The sequence below is a fragment of the Streptopelia decaocto genome, assembly GCF_964273445.1.
Source record: "Streptopelia decaocto genome assembly, chromosome: 5".
NCBI classification, from domain to species: Eukaryota; Metazoa; Chordata; class Aves; order Columbiformes; family Columbidae; genus Streptopelia; species Streptopelia decaocto.
In genome coordinates this window covers 50,390,312-50,410,092 of record NC_138659.1, presented here as the reverse complement: position 1 = coordinate 50,410,092, position 19,781 = coordinate 50,390,312, and the positions used below count along the sequence as shown (strand labels likewise).

General features: G+C 45.7%; 1 protein-coding gene across 1 annotated transcript in view; it reads right to left on the bottom strand.

Moving 5' to 3' along the window:
* Positions 1 to 295: 295 nt before the first annotated feature.
* Positions 296 to 19,781, bottom strand: part of SYNPO2L (synaptopodin 2 like) — a 39,579-nt gene continuing 20,093 nt past the window's right edge. Inside the window, exon 4 of the mRNA XM_082053747.1 lies at positions 296 to 6,926. Coding sequence (XP_081909873.1) covers positions 4,588 to 6,926 — 2,339 coding nt within the window. The 3' untranslated portion in view covers positions 296 to 4,587. The remainder of the gene's footprint in view (positions 6,927 to 19,781) is intronic.

Genomic DNA, 19,781 nt, shown 5'->3' with positions numbered 1-19,781 from the left:
GGGGCAGGCCAGCTGGGGCTGGCCCATAAATTTCTTCACCCTGTCAGTAATTGAGTGTTTTATAGCCTGTAGTACCAGAGTTTTGGATCTCACTTAAGTTTCTGCTTGCATTAGGCCTCTTTAACATATAGGGGTTTTAAGTCCAACTTAGGTATTTTTATTGCTGAGATATCCCATCCTTTTTTGGACACATATTCTCTGTGCCTTAGTTTGTTGGTAGTGCTAACTGCATGTGCTGTACGCATAGCAGTTCCTTCTGGGTGCCAAGCAAAGAAGGTGACAAAATGCCTTATGTAAAGTGCATATCACAAGTTTATTCTTCTGCACAAACAAATAGAAAGTGACTGTAAATTGGGAGAGAAAAAAAAAAAAAGACAAAACAGAAAAGGGAAAAAAAGTATTTCCATAAACAAAGATGCTAACTCTGTTCTTCTTTTGGGGTCACATCTTCCACCACACAGAGCACTGCTGCTGGGCTCCCATTTTCAGAGCACTGATGAGTCTCTTCTAAGAAAGAGGATCTGGTAGGGGATGCTGGATATTGTAGCCAAAAGGGAGCATAGTCTTTCCACGGGACAATCTTGGCTTGCACTGTGCTCATATCTGGCAATCAGTGATTCCTCACCACACCAGTCTCTTCCAAGATTCTTCCTCTCAGCTGCTGCAGGATCTTGAGGTTATCTCTGGCAAGTGTTCCCATATATTCAGAGGGAACAGACTGATACTTCTGAAGAAAAGATAAACCCCCAGAACTTCCCAAGACACAATGTGCAACCTGCATCATGCTGGAGAAGAGGGATGATAGGCAGTTTTAAATCAGAGCCCATGCAGACATTTTCACATGCTTAACAAGGAGACACTGGGGTTTGGCCTACCTCTGCAGCTTAGAACTTAGCAGTTGGGAGCTAAAACTTGTCAAACAACTGTTTATGTCTGTGCTTGTTCAACAGCTGAGGAATTAGAAATTCGGAGAGGCTCAAGACAAGCTTATGTGGTTCAAAATTATTCCACATAACCTCACCTGTGACCTTTCTAACAGGTCAGCCACAATAGTTTCATGAGCAGACACTAGCAGAGTTGCTTGAAGCCAGCGGTAGTGCAGGTTTCTTCCTTATAGCTTATCTGAGGCATCTCAGTATTATTTCTCATCTCATGCTACTTGCAGCCACAGGCCTTATTTGGGACAAGCCACAAGCACTGTAGGTCTGCTGCTTCTGCAGAGCAAGTTCTTTGTCAGCACAGGACCCAGAAGAGATTGGGAGGGGCTGAGATCCATCAAACTACTTTGGCTTCGCTTCTAAACATAGCTTTGAACCAAGGATGTTAGAAGTGAAATGCAGGGTCCCCAGCCTCCTGGTTCTTTTCCTTGCTCTAATGTTTAAAATTTATTCTCCAGTCAGACCTAAAATTTTTCATCTCCTGCCCATTACATAATCAGAAATTGTGGGCCAAATGCAGTTATTCCACTAACTTGAGTCCTGACATCTAACATTCAACAGTGTTTGGTCATCAGTCCTTGGCCTGCATCAGAGTCTCCCAGAAATCTAGAGTGGGACCACTGAAATACTAACCACATGCAATGTCCCTTACGTGCTAAGGCCAGACTTGTGGTTTTTTCCAGTGGCAAAACTAATTTCCCGAGACACTCAGGCCCTGACAGCACTTCCTTTAAGGGCCTGAGGAAAGGGGACAATGGAGTAAGATTCAGACTTTCTGAGGTTATTTATTTACTGCAGAATTATCTTGAGTACCCTTTCTCTGATCCACACAGCCCCTTTCTACACCTGACTTCAGTGATGCTTTCAACCTGGGCTAGCTTGTCTGTCTAAGGCGAGTGGCTAAAACCACTAGCCAGTGACAAACAGCACTCCACAAGGAGACTAGAGACAAAGTTTTTGGAGCTCTGGTAGTCCTTTAGTTCCTTCTTACTCTTTAGCTTTCCTAGAAAAACAGAAGACTCCTCCTCCCATGTTTGGGAAGAACCACAGAGATTCAGCTTGCTACAGCAGCACACAGGGGTTTTTTTCCAGGAATGCTGGCAGTGCATTGCAGCACAATGAGTGAGAAGCAATCCTCCAAGTTAGGTTTTGTAGCCTGGCTGCTTCCCTTCACCAGAACTAAGTGCATTCTGGTGATCTGAATTAACTCTGCAGTGATGGCTTGTCTTAAGACCTCCGCTCTTGGGCAGGAACACATACCATCCCATCATCAGTTTAGGTTGGCTGCTCCTATGTCATACAACCAGGGCAGCACCTCGTCTGGCTCAACCACCCCTTTGCTCATTTAACTCAAGGCATTCCCAAAGGTTTTCTCTCCATTCTCTCCCATGGCCCACAGTCTGCCAAGTGAGGTGGAAGTGCCGTCCTCCTCCCTCCCACACATGCTCATCCTATGTTTCAGGGCCCCCAAGACTGTGCACTGCAAACGCAGGCCTGAAGAACAAGGCCAGCCAGACTGTGAAGGATTCAAAGGCAGGATTGTGTATTATTTTCCTTTTTTCCTCATTCTTTCCCTCTCAAGCTTGTCTGAGACTAGAGCTGCTAGCTAGCCCTCTTTTTCTTCATGGGAGAGCACACATGCAGAATTTCCAGGTACTGACAGAGAAGCACTTTAGAGCCCCCAAGAAAAAGCGGAGTCCCCAGCTTTCATGAAAGGAGCTACACATCGTAAGCTCCAGCTGCACGGAGGAAGGTTGGCTTGGACTTATGTGAAACCACATGAGCTGCACTGCTTACAGACCTGGCATCAGCCCCATTTGCATTCCTTTTTTTCTTCCCAGAACCTACGGTCTTGTACACCCGAAGTTTGTATGCAGTCCAGTCAGAGGACAGCTTCTGCTTGGAGAGGAGCAAGTCTAATGACATTTCTCAAGCAGGGCTATGACACCCTCACCCTGCCTCCAATACTCATTCCTGAGGATCTAGTAAAAGGCTGGGCAACCCCTTCCCAGGAAGAGATGGCAAGTCCCTTCCCTGCAGCTGGAGCATCGCTGTGTTTGGGAGCTGTGCTTCAGGAGCAATTCTTTCTTGGTGTACTTGTGAGGTCACACTGTAAAAGTGGCTGCTGCAAAAGGGGGAGCACAGGCAGAAAGTAAATGGTACAGGTATGTGCAAACCAGAGCACAAATGGCACACGCGCACACACACACACACACACACACACACACACACACACACAGTCCCTACTAATATCCTAGATTTTTTTCTTGGGAAAGGGAATGCTTTCTTCTTGTATGCCTTTAGTGTAAGGATTAAGTCTGAGGCTAGCCTGGGACATTAGAGGAATAACCAGTGCTGTTTCTCCAGCATCACCAGCAAACTGACCTCTCCAATGTGTGTGTGAGAGTGCAGATCCTCCGAGTCTCTCAGAGCACTTCAGTTCTTACCAAATAGACTTCAGGGATACTTAAATCATTTAGTATTAAATTCTAGTGGTGACTTTCTGTTTCCCTCTCCTCCACTTCCCTACTGAGAATGTCTGTAAAGGGACTCTGTTTTCCAGCTCACCATAGAGTTTTCAGCAAGTTTTATGTCATGACCCATTGCCAATCTAGTTACACTCTGTCCTAAACTAAATAAAAAGATGGTGTGCAAATGCATATTCTATTCTGTTTTCTCTTAGAGTCAATAGTACCTTCTCCCACTCAATCCTCCTTTGTACTTACAGCATCTGTATTCTGTTCCAGTGGGACTAATGCTGCGGGACCTTCCTTGTGCCAAACAGCCACTGCCTGAGTTTAGCTTTGACTTCATGTATCCTCAAAAATTGACACTTCTTTCTGTGGTTCCTCCAGCTTCTGATAGCCCCATCAAACTGCTCCCAGACCTGATGATAGCCATGTGTAGCACCATCTAGGATGACTGTCCCTTTTACCTCCAGCCCTGGTGACTGGAGGAACAGGCACACGTGGCCACCCTCCTGCACAGGGCACACTGCCCACACGTGCATGCACAAACACCCCTACTCACTCTTCTCTCTCACCTCCTTTCCCCTGCCCCTCCGAAGGAGGGTCTGGGAGAAGTGTCCAAGGTGAAGCCCCAGTTCTACTTTCACTCCCTGCAGGGTGCACGTGAGTGTAGGTGTGTGCAGGTGTACAGACTGACAGGGTCAGAGAAAAGCAGTCTAATGGGGAAGCTAGGGCTTCGGTACTGTAATCCCACCTCTGACCCTTTTCTTCCTGGAAAACTCTTGCCCCACAATCTCCCTTCATTCAGGGGTGACTCCAAAGCCCTTGGGAAAGGAGAACCACTACCACCTATATGTCCTTATGTGAGACAACCGCTGCCATTGACCCCCTTCAGAGGTGGGTTTTGCTGCTGCGTGCAAGTTCCCATTCTCTGTGTACCACACATGTGCCCTCTCCACATTCTTGCTCCTGCTGTAGCCACAGCCAGTAGTCCTTGCGCTGAAGCTGCCCATCTGAGACCAAGGGGAGGCTGGGGGAGAGGGTGGTGCAGAAGGGAAGTTAATTTTTTTTTTCTCTTTTCTTCATTTTGTGTCACTCATTCCAGTGTACTGAGCTGACATGAAAGACAAAACGAGCACTACCTCTGCGGGGCCACAGATGGGATGGGAGGGGTGCCTGCCTCAGTGGTGGCCAAAGCTTGGCCTCCACACATTGGCCTGCATCCCCGTTCTTGCTGCTGAGAATTTGGGCCTGGCCACCTGAAACCGAGAGGCTGAGGCTGGGTTTGGGGAAAGCCCCTGGCCTGCCTGACCAGATTCTGGGGAGCTCTCGTATGTCTTAGGGGACTGGCTGAGCTCCACCTGGAAGGGGGCTGGTGTGCTGGGGGCAGAAGATGCCATTTCTGTTCTCCACACTGGCTCATCCAATGTGGTGGCCGAGCGGGGCGCAAGCACGGTAGGTGCCAGGCTGCTGGAGGCTGGCATGGGAGCTGGAGTGGAGAAGCGACGAATCTCCTGGGTCTTGGCTGTTTTCACGGGGACCTGCTTGGCTGCTGTGAAGGATGACCTAGCCTGTGGGGCTGGCTGACCGGGGGACCCCTGAGTGCTGGGGCCTGGGGGATCCTCAAAACAGAACATGGCTGACTTTAACTGATAAGGCTGGTGGCGCATTATATCAATTACCTTAATCCCCGATTTCTGGCCAGGCGCCTTTTTCACTTTGCTCTCTGCTTTACTAGCCTGAGATTTGCTGGCTGCCAGGGGATAGAAAGGGGAATGCATTGGGTTGTATGCAATTGGAGGGGGAGCCCGGATGTTGGGTGAATATTTCCAGGATGAGGGCAGGGAAGGGGAAGGAGAGGGGGTCCTGGGCTTGGACTCTGGCTTTGGTGTTGTCTCCACCACATATTTGTCCATGCGGCTCTGGCGTTTGGCAAAGAGCTCTGCCCCTTTGCCTTTAAGCTGAGGCATGTCATGGGCCCCATTTACCAGTCCACCATCTTGCTGCTGAGGCTTAGGAGCCACTGGAGGTGGGGTCTTGAACTTGCGGCCAGAGGACTGCATGAAGTTGCAGGCCTCAGCACCCAGGCTGAGAAAGTCCTCTTCAGGCCCAGACTCAAAGCCAGCCCCAGGGTGGTCACCTTTCGGCTTCTCATCCAGGTTCTGCACCAGAGACAGGAGCTCAGGGTTGGGTGAATTCTTCTTCTCCTCAATCTTACTGAACATGGGTTTCTTGTTGCCCCGCCGGCGAGCCTCCTGAAGGATGCCTGTGCGGGGAGCTGGCACAGCAATCCTCTGCTCTCTGGAGGTTAAGGGCTCAGAAGGAGGTCGTGGCATTGCCGGTGAGATGGCAGAAGATGGCTGCTTTGGCACAGGGGAACTGCTTATGGTGGGCTGTGATGGTGCTGGACTAATATACAAAGAAGAAGAGGCTGTTCCAGAGACTCGTGTCTGGGAAGCTGTGGAGGCCACCTCACCTCCTGGCTTTGAGGGAGCTGACAGAAAGATAGAGGTGGTGGATGTCCGGGCAGTGTTGGCAGAAGGCTTATTCTCTGGAGCGCATCCCCCCGCGCTTGGTTGTGACTCCAGTGGTGATGTTGGCCTTCCTGGTGCAGGAATATACAGAGATGTGGAGGAGCTAACTGGACTGCGGTGTGTTGGCACTGGTGCATTGGCAGGTGTTCCTGGAGCCGGAGGTGAGAAAGGGGGAACCACCGTGCTTTGCCCACCCAAGCTTTCACTAGGTTTTTTGGGTGTAGATGGCCTGAAGACGACAGAGGATGTTGCTGGGCGTTGGCCAGAAAAGCCAGGAGTAAAGGGCCGTGCAGACCGGTTGAACATGCTAGTTGTGCTTGAAGAGAAGGGGTCAGGGGTGCTTGGGGGAGGCAGGAAGAAAGTGGGACTGGGGGGAGCCAGGAGCTGAGTGGTGAGGTTAGCTGCTGGCTGTTTGCTGGGCACTTGTATGCCTTCCAGGTGGATGCTGAGCGGCATGCTCTCTGTCTTCTGTGGCACAGGCATATCTCCGTTCACCGTGCCCTGCTGTGGCTGGGCAGATGGGACAAGCTGGGGGCTCTTCTGCGCCTGGACTTTCTCAACTGTGTACTTCCCAGCCCGTTCCCTCTGCTGCTCAAATAATCGTGCTCCTTTACCTGAGGCCTCGCTCAAACCTTTTTGCTTCTCTTCCTTGTGTTCAGAGTCAAACCTGGACTTTTCAATGTCCAGGTAAGTGTTGTCCCAGTCTGAGTGATTAGTTAGGCTTCGGGCATCAGAGAAACCTTCCTCATCAAATTCAGACTCACTAGTTGGAAAAACTCCGTCTTCCTCCTCGTAGGAGCGGTCTTCGTCAACACTGCCAAAGCTTACCAATGTATACTTCTTAGCCCTCTGCCTGCGCTTCTTGAACATCAGCACCCCCTTGGAGTGGGGGTTGGGTGCGTCTGTCAGCAAGGATGCAATGGTTCTGCACTTTGTTTTAGCTTCTTTCACGTTCTTCTCTTGGATGCTTTCGTGGCGGTGGAGCTCTGCAAGAAACAAAAAGAGGCAAGCTCAGAGCTCAGCAAAAGGCTGGGTGGGCAAAGATGGGCAGTGGCATGGCTGTAGGCATTCTAGTGACTGTATGAGGAAACACACTGTCACCCCCGCCCTTCTTTTTCTTTCCCACCTTTGCTGATAGTGTCTCTAGGAGCTGCTGATAGAAACCCAGGTGCAGTTTTCTCTTTCCCTGCAGACACAGCAGAAGTCCACACAGGTGTGGGAAGGGAACTCCCCTCACTGTGACAGCTGGTCTTTGTTGCCTGGTTAAAGCTGGAATTTCCTATTTCTGCAGCATGTGGCAGAGTCTCAGGCTATATCTCACAGCTTTTTTACAGTGCATGCCCTTGCTCCAGGGAATTTGTACCACTTTATCACCCTGAAGGTGGAGCTCTGCTTTCTATATACCTTCCTCCTACCATATGGAGGATTTTCAGGACCAAGTAATCATTCTGCCCCTGAGAGTCTGGGAAGCAGCCACTGCTACCGTTAGCAGCCATGCATGTGTGCAATGGGAGAGGTGCTCTGCAGGCACAGCCAGGCTGCTGCTGCCCTGGACCCTGCAGTGCCAGCTACAGAGGCAGAGTGTCTTGCAGCAGCACTGCGTGTAGGGCTGTTTGCTGCTTTCTGCAGCAGCCCTGCAACTGCAGGAGGCTTGTTTTCAGCCTTGCTCTAGCCCCTGCTCTGTGCCTCCTGCCCAGCAAGGAAGAAAAGTGTTTGCTCCTGAGCAAGAATCCCAGACTGCCACAACTGACAAGCCAGGCCAGAAGGAATCCACTCAGACAGGCTTGCTTGGAAAAGCAAACACCTGTTGGGACACTGGCATGAAAGTGTGGGATAACTGTTTTCCACCTGCTCTGCCAGCCCAGCAGCATGTAAAGCCCCACAGAAGAACGTTATATTCTCTGCCTTATGTGCAGGGAAAGCAGGGGGTGAACAAGAATCAATAGTAAAACTAAACCTGGCTGCTGTAAGGAAAGTAAGGACATGCCTCGAATTAGTGTTCAAGTGACAAAAATCAGCACTAACCTTGCACAGAAAAGACCTCTCATACCTAAACCATAGACTAATTTCTGATTTCCTTTCATTTCATCCTTTTCCTTACTCCCATTATCTTTTTCCCAGCATGACAGTATAGATGAAAATCCATCCACTGTCTGCATCCAATAATTTGTCAAAAACCTGTGTAGCATCTGACATTCTCAGGAAAGAGGTACAAAATTATGCCCTGCTGAAAGGAAGGGGAGAGGGAGATGGAGAGGGAGAGGGAGAGGGAGAGGGAGAAGGATGGCTGCAGGCAGTGCTGGAGGACAGTGTTACTCAAGAGAGGATGAAAGCTGCTCAACCCTCTCAGAATCTCACCTCTGAGCATTTTAACACAGAGTATTCCTTCAATGGGGACCTCCTAATGTGGCGAAGTTATCTGCTGTGAGGGACAGGGAGCTTAGCTAAGAAAGATAGTAGTTTTCCTGAGGGCTGCAGATGTCCCCCAAAACCTGGCTAGGCCGCACAATTGTGGAAGGTGACATCATTCCATACTGCACCAGTGTAACCACAGTAGAAGGAGCTTCTCTCTCTCATCCCATGCTGAAAATAAGGTGTAGAATTGCAGAGCAGTCATCCTTGTAGGAAGCTTAAGATAAATACAAGGAAAGGCTCTTCTGAAAGTTTGCAGCCATTCCATTCAGCACATGCTGATGATTTGGGATTTCAGCAAGGGGACTTCTGCAGTTTCATGTCACCTCATGTGGATGCAGAGTCTGTTCCTCCCCTTTTCATCCAGAAAACTGGAAACAGCAAAATCAGTGCTGAAAAGATGACTCACTATTTGTACTTGCACTTGCAAAGTGAAGGCTCTCTGCAAAACTTTCCTCACAGAATGACTCTGCCTTGCTGAACCAAGACTGAAATAGTGTCCAAGCTTTTTTGGAGACTTAGCGCTCTTCAGGGCAGTCATATACTTGCCCTCAAAGACGTGCTCTCCATTATGGAAACAAGCTACAATCCCTGAAGGTTTGTCCACTCCACTTACAAATCTGCACACATGTGTCTCTGGCAGTTGTTCACAATGGATGAAATAAAAGAAATTTCTTTCTTGCTACAACCATCCTTTCTACAAGCTACTACACCTCATCTGGCTCGTATTTTGCTTCTAAATGTAAAAGGAGGAAAAGCAGCACTACTTAGCGAAGCGCAGCATATGTAAAGTCTGGACCCTGAGAGAACTCACAGTAGGATTTCTGGCATCAGGAGCTAACAGCAAGGGAGCTACACCATCCAGTGTCTGTGCAGCCCCTTCTGCCAGCAGAGTACCAAGAAAGCACTCAACTCTAAAATCCAGACTAGCAAATACTGTCACAGAAAATATAACAGTAGACAGTCTTGGCTGTGCCTCCACCAGCTCTTGGTCCTGGCTTTGCATTAGCATCCATGTGCAGCTTCTCTAGGAAGTTGCACTGAGCTGCCCTGGGCTCTGAAGCAGCTGGCAAGTAAGGCCCTCTGGGACCTGCTACTTGCCTCCCTCTTCTCTTCTTCCAACTTTCCTCCTCATCAAAGGCTAAAGTACATAACTAATTATACCAGTCCTCCCAACAGAAAAATTATCATGCTATTCAAGCTAAAATCTCCCTCAACAGTTTAAGAAAAAAAGAGAAAGAAATCTTCCTGAGATGTCTTTCTGAACGTACAGAGCAAAAGTGTAATTAGAATAGGGGAAGGAGAGGAGAAGAAAAAGAGGAAAAGAAAGGGAAATAAAATGGGAAGGGAAGGGAAGGGAAGGGAAGGGAAGGGAAGGGAAGGGAAGGGAAGGGAAGGGAAGGGAAGGGAAGGGAAGGGAAGGGAAGGGAAGGGAAGGGAAGGGGGAGAGGGAGAGGAGAGGAGAGGAGAGGAGAGGAGAGGAGAGGAGAGGAGAGGAGAGGAGAGGAGAGGAGAGGAGAGGAAAAAGAAGAGAAAAGAAAAAAGGGAAGGGAAGGGAAGGGAAGGGAAGGGAAAAAGAAAAAAAGGAAAGGAAAGGAAAGGAAAGGAAAGGAAAGGAAAGGAAAGGAAAGGAAAGGAAAGGAAAGGAAAGGAAAGGAAAGGAAAGGAAAGGAAAGGAAAGGAAAGGAAAGGAAAGGAAAGGAGAAAGAAAAAAGAAAAAAAAGAAAAGAAAAGAAAAGAAAAGAAAAGAAAAGAAAAGAAAAGAAAAGAAAAGAAAAGAAAAGAAAAGAAAAGAAAAGAAAAGAAAAGAAAAGAAAAGAAAAGAAAAGAAAAGAAAAGAAAAGAAAAGAAAAGAAAAGAAAAGAAAAGGAGAAAGCAAGATATCCGTACCTGCATAAGGCTGATCCAAGCTTGAGAAGGCAGAGTCCAGACCTGGAGAGCTGGGCATGTCACAAAGCCCATTTAATTCACAACTCCCCATAAACAGAGAGAGAGGCAATGAGAGAGCAGCAGAGCAGCTCACTGCTGGAGCAGAACCAAAACTCTGAGGTGTCCAGGACCTTTGCTATCAGCTCCACAAGCCTTTTAAAGCCTCTCTTTTGTCTCATGGGCATTGCTGCCAAAAGCCATGAGGTCACTTTGTCTATTTTTGTCTTCTTAGCTTCATCACTGAGCAGTGTGATAGACATTGTCACCTGGCACTTAAACACCCTCCTTCTTTCCACCACCCTCTACTCCCTGTGAGGTGAAACTCCTCTTTTTTATTTTAAAATAAGAAAATATGCTCTGTATTCTCACTAGACAGGTGCAAGCTTCAGGTTAGTATTTCCAGTGCCTCCATGTCCAGCATTTCTGTGCTAAAGAGCCCTTCAAAAGAGGTAAGACTAACACCATGCTCATGTCCAACATGGACAGGCAGAGAAACCCATCCAGAAGTAAAGCAACTTGCCTTATCTGAAACTCTCAGAGAGTACCCAGCGCTGAGTAAACATAAGGAAGAAAAGAGAGAGGAAAGACTTTCTTTTCCTGTATATATAAATTTTCTTCCATGTCTAAAGAGAACCAGTCCATGAGACAGATTCCTATTGTGTACCAGGACTGAGGAACACTTAACAGAGGAGCATTAGGATCCTGGGTGGCTGCAGTGAAGTGGTTTAGTTGGGGTAAGATGGCAGACGCTGTTACCTACACCACTGAAGAGTGTGGCTGTGCCCATGTAGGGTGACGGAGTGTTTGGAGGACCAGTGTGCTGGCAGCACCATTCAGAGCTCCAGTGCTGGGGACTGAGAGGTGCTGAATGATGAGGTGCTGATCATGAGGACTTGGGTGGACAGGGAGGAGGAGAACACAAGGTGCTGGGAGTCTCCAAATCTCTGCAGTTGTGGCCTGCTCAGCATCTTCTCACACTATGGCCAGGTCTCATCTTACTGCCTCTTTCTATACACGAGCAATAGCTCCAGTGAGAGAATCCCAGAGCTGTGGCCAAGGGACTCGGCCCTGTGATTCTCCCTCCCAGCAGTCCCAGCCTTGGCATCACTGTAACCCAAGACTCGAGCAGACCATCTCCAGTGTTGGTAAGTCCAGAAAAGTGAAGGTCTGACCATGCCTCCTGAAATCCACCACCCATCACTGCATGCCAAGAAGACAACTTCTACAAGCAATGCTGCTAGAAGAGAGACCTGTCGTGCCTCATGCAGAGGCTCTTACAGCAAGAGCAATGCAAGTGGTTCAGTCTCTTCTTTGATGAGTATTGACACTTATCTACAGTCTCTTTGGGAAAACCTTGTAGAATCTGATATATACAATATGCAATTGGAAGTGAAAACATGGCCCTGCAGTACAGAAAAAAAATCTCTATTAAGAACAGTCAAATGAAATAAATAAAAGAATAAATGGAAGGTTATAAAACTCTTAAATTCTGCTGGTGTAGTGGATAATTTCTATGGAAACCTTTTTATTAACTTTTAAAGCACTTAGTTCTTGTCCCCACTAAATTCTGCTAGAATAATCCACAAAAAGGAAAAAATTCTATTAAGGAAAGCCTACAAAGATTTTTCCATTAACTTAATTTAATTTCACTGAAGTGAAATGAATTACACTACTAATTACAGTAAAGAGAAGTGTAAAAAGTATAGATCTTTTAATGATCAGGCCCTATTAAAAGAAAGCATTTTAATGTATGCTCAGGAAAACTACTGAACAAGCAGGCTAACACAATGTCAGGTACTGATCATATTCACTAGGAAACAAACAAGAGTAAATCTTACTACCAAAGACCAAATTCTAAAAAAGCCATTACCGTAGAAAATAAGCACACTGCTAATTTCAGACATAAAGAGCCTTTCCCTTAGTGATGAAATACTACTTGTCTTCTATTTTCTTTCACATGGGATCAACTAGAATTTTTTCTTCCAGCTATTTATGTTAGACAAGGTCATTTTTCCATGGCTAACGTTGCAAGTATCTCAGTAAGTCATTAGAGGCTATAGACATCCCATGCTTCTCATAGCTGGAGTCCTTTCAAAATAAGATTTGGATAGGTTGTATTGGCCTTCTAAGTATTTCTCTGTTGAAAGCTTCAACCTTTCAGGCTTTGACCAATGTTTGAATTGCAGATGGTAAAGCAGAGGAGTATATATTCTTTTACTTAAAGGAAGCAGTAAAACTCTTGGGACAGAAAACTTGTTCGTCGTTCTCTGATATTTGCACACTTCCATCACATAATCTGTGCATAACATAAAACTTAGGTATGACTTCAGCTCCAGTTTAGGATGCTATGGGCAAATGCTTCAGTCCTACTCAAGTCTGCAACACTTAAGCATGTATCTGAGGTTAAATATATGGTTAAGCACTTGTCAAACCAGTGTTTCTCTTAAATGACAGGTGACTTTAAGAGCTCCCAGTGAGACGCTGCCCCACTGCAATCTCCTGGTTTTAGAAAAACAGAAATCAAGCTTCTCTGCAGGTGCATCAACAGCCCATGGGAAAAAACATGCCCAGTCATTTTGTTGATTTTTGACCATTCTTAGCTATTCTGCAACTCCCACTCTGCTATTGAAGAACTATTGAAGAACCCAAACATACTGTGATACTGTGAACTCTACTAGGCAGAGAGGGTGCAGAGTCATTGCTGTGCGTGGCTGCAGTGTATTAGTCTCATGGTATCCTGCTGGAGACTTGAGCAGCTTATTCACTCAAAAAAATCTCCCTCAGTTGGGTCAAAGTTTGCCTTTTTTCTGAGCTGGATGGAAATGTGTCCTCAGTGCAAAAGGTAGCACACATGGCCAGCTTTCCTGTGCTGACAGCTCACACTCGGGCCATGGATATTCCCTATATAGTCATCTGTGACAAGACTGCCAAAGGAGAGCTTTCTTTTGCCAGGACAGCACCTGTTGAAGGCACTAGTGAATCTGCCTTTTGCAGTTCTAGCCTGATTTCCTAAGAAAGGTTTATGCAGTCGTGCTGCATGTCTTTTCATCTTAACTGTTTCATACTAATAGCTTTTGAGCCCATTTGCTAATTTTAAGAGTCTGAAGTCACAAAGATACAATGCTCCCACAATTCTCCATGAAAATAGGTGCCTGGACAGTGGAGACAGACCCCAGGATAGGAAGCAGGAAGCCTGAGTGCAGTCTTAATTAGGCACCAAATACTGAAAACAGCCCCCCACACACCCCCCAGAGAGATTATGAGTTCTCATTCTGAATATGACATCAAACAGATTTGCCTTTTACTAGACATGAGAGAATGAGATATCAAATACAAGACATAAATGAAAAGGACACCAGGATCTGTCAATTCTGCTGCTCACAAAATTGCTTCATGTCTGACAGCAGGATACCACTGATTCATCTTCTCTTTGTCCTTCAATGTTTCCAGCATCCACTCTCTAGTAATACAGACAAGCATATGCTCACCATCTGGGTCTGCGGACTTGATTAGTCCTGTAGCACTTGCCATAAATTCTTGCTATCCAATTGATTTTAGTTTTTTTCTGCAACCAGTCAAGCCCTCACTACATTTAAAAATCCAGCCTTTCATGAGATAACTGTATACCTTCCATGCCTTATGTCATCTGCTGATTAATATACAGCAATCTCCACTGAATCCTTAGGTCATCCATTAAAAATGGTATTATTGCTATTTCCTGTTACTGCTTGCTTGGTACAACACACTCGAAACAAAAAACATTTTACAGGTTTCACTAGCAGGAGTTTGGTAGTTGACAAAGCATATGGGGAGACAACAGTAATGTATCTGTGAACCCTTTTGAGCTCCTCAGTCCAGGTAACCCATCGCCCCCCCCCCCGCCATGTCCCCTACACACCTGTGTTCCTGTGGCAAGAAAGACCAGAGGAATGCTGCAGTGTGTCCCAGCCAGGTCCCAGTTCTGAATAGCAGCAGTTTTGGGGCTGTGGGGTGCCCCACAGCACATACTCCCTGTGCTGTCTAGATGCAGCCAGAGGACAAAATACACTGAGAGAAGAGAGGAGGGCTGGGATTTTTAATCGTCTCCTCACCTGTCATATAACATTGAGGTGGAGAGGACATTTGATTGACATATGTTAGTGTTTAAAGCTCCATGGGTGAAAATATAGAGGTAGTCCTGTTAGTTTCAGAAGCCCAGTGAAACATTACTACCAACTTAGCCAGTTAGCTAATCTGACATCATGAGCCATTAATAGTTATGTTTTCTGTTCTATTCTGAGCCAATTGTGCAGTCACCTTACAGTAGTCCTATCTCATCTATATTTCTCTCGTTGGAAAAGTCATGTGGAACCATATCAGATATCTTACAGAAGCCAACCTATATTGTGTCCACCTTATTTCTGTAGCCGTGAAGTCTTAATCTTACTGAACAGGTCAAAGACTATATCTTTTTCTAGTTTTTATTAGTCCATGTTGATTTAACTCATGATTTTGTTTTCCACAAAGTGTGCTCAAAATAACTTTTTCCTTTTTTACCCCCAGAGCCTGTGTCTGAAAGAAGGATGCTGTTCTTGGTCTCTTTGCCTGAGATCCTTCCCATTATTCCAGGCTATTTATCAAGGACTGAGGGCCATTCTGAGACAATTTTCACTAATTCCTTACATTTCACCTCTACAGAGAATGTGATTCAGCCTTGTCCTTTCAGTATAGCCAGTGTGTCAAGTTTTGCTGAATCTACTCACCCTTGTTCCTGCCTCTATTTCTTTTATAGAAAGGGCTAGATACTTGGTTAGCATAAGCAGTAGATGACACTGATGACAGTGAAGCTTTACAGATTTCACAACAAACTGATCTCCTTACCATGGATTTAAGTGAAACTGAAAAACAATATTTGTCCAGTTGACAGTTTTCTCCCTCCTAGCTATAATTTTCTCTCACTTTTGTTGAGCAATGACTCCATTGTTTAATTACCCCTTGCCAAAGTCCTTTTATGCCTCAACCGTTTATGCCTCTCCCTTCCCCATCACTTTGTCTCATTTCGGTGTTTTCTCTGAGCAGACTTGTCCTAACCTTGTCATCAAGTCCCGTATCACTTTCAGAACTGATGGAAAGAACGTTGGTCAGGGAGAAGGATTCCCATTGCCTGCATTACGATTTCTTTCAGCTCAGCTCTCAAAATCATGGAACCTAGAAGTTATCAGCTTGGCTAAGACAGTCTATGGGGTTATATATGTAGTCGTTTCAGTGTCATTACTGCTCTAATCACCTTGAGATATGAATTACTGGCAAAATTTTGACTTAATCCCATTGTTACCCATCAGTCTTACACATCCTAAGTCATTCCAGAAGTGCATGTGCAAGGACAGGCTATGTTAACTTAATGTGTGTAGCAGCATATTCTGAAAAATCACCAGCTGAGGCTCTGCAAGAACTGTGGAATTGTAAGCTCAGAAGAGAACTCCTGACACTGTTCCACCAGCAGCAGAATGATGAATGACCTCTGACCATGTCTGAGGAACTGTGACCCAGGGTCAGAGTCCCTGCACTGACAGAATAACACAGAGAAGTAATGTCTGAGTAACTGATAGTTTAAAAAACATGCTCAAAATGGTATCTCATACAGTAGAAGTACTAGGACAAAAGGAGTAATGCCTTTTCTTTTCAAGGATCACATACAGCTTTACTCCAAACATCTTCAAATACTAAATATCTTCCCCCTTCTGGAGAATATTATATGCAGCTAGATTTATCTTGCACTAACACATGTTCAGCTAAATCCTTGTCTCTGTCAGGCTTTGGGGAAGCTGGGCAGCACAAAGGATAAGCAGAGTAGAGCTCTACCAGCCTTACTTGCAGTGCTCTATCCTGCAGCATTTGCATTGAAATGCTAAACAAGAGTGATGCCCAAGTGAACCATGCTGGAAGCCTCCAGTAAGAATACCTGAGGAAAATGGCCAGTTACTTGTGACAGTTTCTGAGATTGCTCAAGAAAGAAGCCAAGACAGACAACATTAACTTACCATCTCTGTCTTCTGTCCAAATAGTGCATCAGCCTGAAAATATCACCTCTGTGTTTTCGATAGAAGAACATAACCTGAAAGCCTAAGCTCAAATGCCATACTCAAGCCTAACACTGGAGAAAGAGGGTTCCACATGCACAGTGTTTATCTCACTGTTGTCTTCTCTAATAAATGCCTTTCAAGCTGCAGAGAATTCAAAACTCTATGTTAGTTATTAAGTGGAATATTCTTAAGCAAGGGCATACAACTAAACTGCATATACCAGTGTATGGAACTTGATTTCCCAAGTGGAGACAATTTCCAGTTTAAGGCATGCTGAAGTCAGATTGGACTCTCTGTCTGTGATTCAGCCATGGAGGCTGTTGTCCTTGTTTTCCTAGTGGCTGGCTGCTCACTGAGCAGCAAGGGCCAAGGGTCATTCAGCATTGCTTCATACTGATAGGAGCAGACCTTCTGTAGGATCAATAGTTCAGGCAATTAATTTTAATCTCCTAGTCTGAGCAGAATGCTTTTCGATTCTATTTTAAAGCATGTAGGATGGGGACAGCTGACTACTATCCTAAATCTTTTAGTCTTCTGGACTGCAGTGAATGACAAAACCAGTAAGCTACCCTCACAACCATGTAACTGTAATCAATAGTCACGACTGTCAAAGCTGAACACCAAGTAGAAAATGAGGTGCAGTAAGTTCAAACTGCCACTGAGGTACTTAATCTTGCTCACAGCTCCTGTGGCCTGTACTGATTGTAACAGGCTGGTAGATGGTTTGCTGCACTCACCCTCTGCAGAGAAACGTGACTGCAGTCGCTCTTAGAAGAGGTAATCTATATGACCCTCCAATGAATAGGCCACTTATAAATAAGCATCCTATCTCGTCAAGTGGTGCTGCTGTACATCCGCTTTAAACAAGAAGGATTTCCTTTTCTGATATGGAATGTAGTAACTTCGATGACTCTGCACAAGCAGCCAGGCCCATATAAAGCAGAGGAGGAAATTTCCCCACCCATTTTCCCCTCCCTTCCCCTACCATACATGGAGAGGCTCTTGAGTCCTAGGAACTAAAAATAATCCAGTGGATAAGTTTAAATTGAGATATTTTGAAGCACTTCTTGCACTGAAACAAATTCCTATAGTGTGATAGCAAGTTAGGACTAGATGGCTGTCTTGGTAGGTCTGTCTTCTGAGAGCAATTGGTATTTCCAGTTGTGAGAAAGCCTAAGCCTATTGTCTCCCATGAGCCCAAGCCTCTAAGGGTGGGGTAAACAGAGGAGTACTCTGCAGGAGCTATGGGGAACCAAAGAACCTCACTAGAAATTACTTGTGACAACAGTAGACTGATTCTCCCTGCCACAAGCTCCCACTTTCCACAGACCTCTTGAAACTCATTCAGATTTTTTTTTTTATTTGTATTTTCTGTCTTGTTATATCTTCCTGTCTTTCTGCACTGTCCAAGCAGGACAGAAATCATCTCAGCGAGGGATGTGACTTGGCCCTTTACAGTGATGATGAACTGAGGCCCTAAAGATCCCCAGTTTCCCCAGCGATTAATCACCTCTCTAAAGAGAGCAAGTTACGGTTTAAGTGGGAAGGAAAGAAATTTGTACTTTTGTTTGTTCAGCAAAGAGTTCCTGTTTGCTGGCTGCTCTCTTGCCCCACTGATCAGAACTCGAGGGTGCATAGTAGCCATGAGGTATCAATGAAGACTGAAATCCTATTACTTGTAGGGCAAGTTCTCCACATTTGGGTGGTGTGTTGCTCCCCATGCTGCCCCACTAGTCTGCATTAGCAATGCTCTGAGTGGTTTTTGAGCAAGCGTGTCCAAGACACGTGTCTTGTGGAGGGCTGGGATGATGTATGTGCTCATCCCACAGGCTGGAAAAAATGAGCCAATGCCAATGTGCAAATTGTGATAGGGCAGGAAATTTTGGAAGGAGACAGGCCCAAACCTCACTGCAGGGACTGTTGCCTCTCTAAGGAGTGCTTAAGCATTGTGTCTGTGGTGGGGAAAGAGAGGCACAGCTCAGCTGCTGGTGAGATGCAAGGTGTCGTGAGGTGGCACCATCAGCTGCTGCCCCTCTTCCCTGTGCTTATTTTGTTCCACCCCACCCACTGCCAAATCCTTGTCCTGGGCTGCTCATTCTTGCCATCATACTGTCTTCTGCTCTCAGAGTCAAATCCTTGCCTAGTGTAAGTAAGTGAGCTCCATTTGCTCCTGTGTTACTGCAGTGTAAAGCAGGTGTTAGACAGCAGTGTCACCTCTGGCAATTGCCATGTGTATCCTCTTAACAAAGACAGGGAAAGCAGCTGTAGTTGTCAGGTGCTGGTGGACTTGATGCAAAAATCCTACGTGTACTGGAGAAATGTCAATCAGATGAAAATTAAGAGAAAATGAAACCATAACTATCAGAGCATAAAGACTGATCACTCATCATGTTGAGACTAGGAAAGATGGTGGAGAAATACGGGAAGCGTTTCCTAGTTTCATTGATGATCTGGAGGAGAGTATACAGTCAGCCCTGATCAGATTTGCTAACAACATCAGAAATGAAGGAAAATCATACAGAAAAGGGGAAGTAGAGGGGCTGAATCAAATTGCCTGTGATCTGGAAAGCTCCAAGCTCTGGAAAGCTTGCAGTGAGGAAAAAGGTTTACAAAAGCTCTAGAGATAGGAAATAAAGAGCAGAGCTACAGATCCTAAGTTTAAGAAAACACAAGAGCTGACCAGTGATAGCAGTCTTACTGAGATCCTTGTGGGGCAATAGAGCTGTGAAGAATGTCAATTGTTACTCTCAGTGGTGTGCAAAATAATTATTATGTTTTTGTATAGGGATTTCAGTTATTCATCTAGAAATTTGATGTTTCTAGATACTCGTCTAGAAATACTATACCTGCAACTCTGCTTGCCTGAGGTGCAGGGACAAGTAAGAAAGGGAGAAAGTCTCTGTCACTTAAAAATGGCAGTGAAAAGTTAGAAATAATAAAAAGGACAAGAAAAATACCCCCAAGATTGGAGAAAACATCAGAGCAAGCATGAGAAAGGACTACATTCTAAAAATAAAAGGGGAGAACCATCTGGGTAACAGTCCCAACAAAAATGAGTTTTTCACATTTTATGGTGCAGTGGTAGGAATTATAATGGAGAAGGCCATGGCAAGGCAAGAAGGGTGTGCTGAGCAGGTGCACTGGGAATATATTTAGACAGGTAGTGCTCCAAAAGGCAGACATCTGATTAGGTAGTCAGAATGTCCTTAAATGTCTAGTGTGTATCTATTGAGCCCCAGACTCCCATGATTGATCGTCCAGGTCACCTACCATAGTTAACTCAGATTTTAAAAACTTGCCTGACTTCTAAACCATGAGCTTGATTTTGTGTTCCTGTTTAGCAAAACCCAGGAGTCTCTGTGTCCCAGAGCAGGCAAGTGTGCTGTGGGTGTTGCTGAGGAAAGGCAGAGAAACTGAGCTTTAAACTCTGTTGGCTCC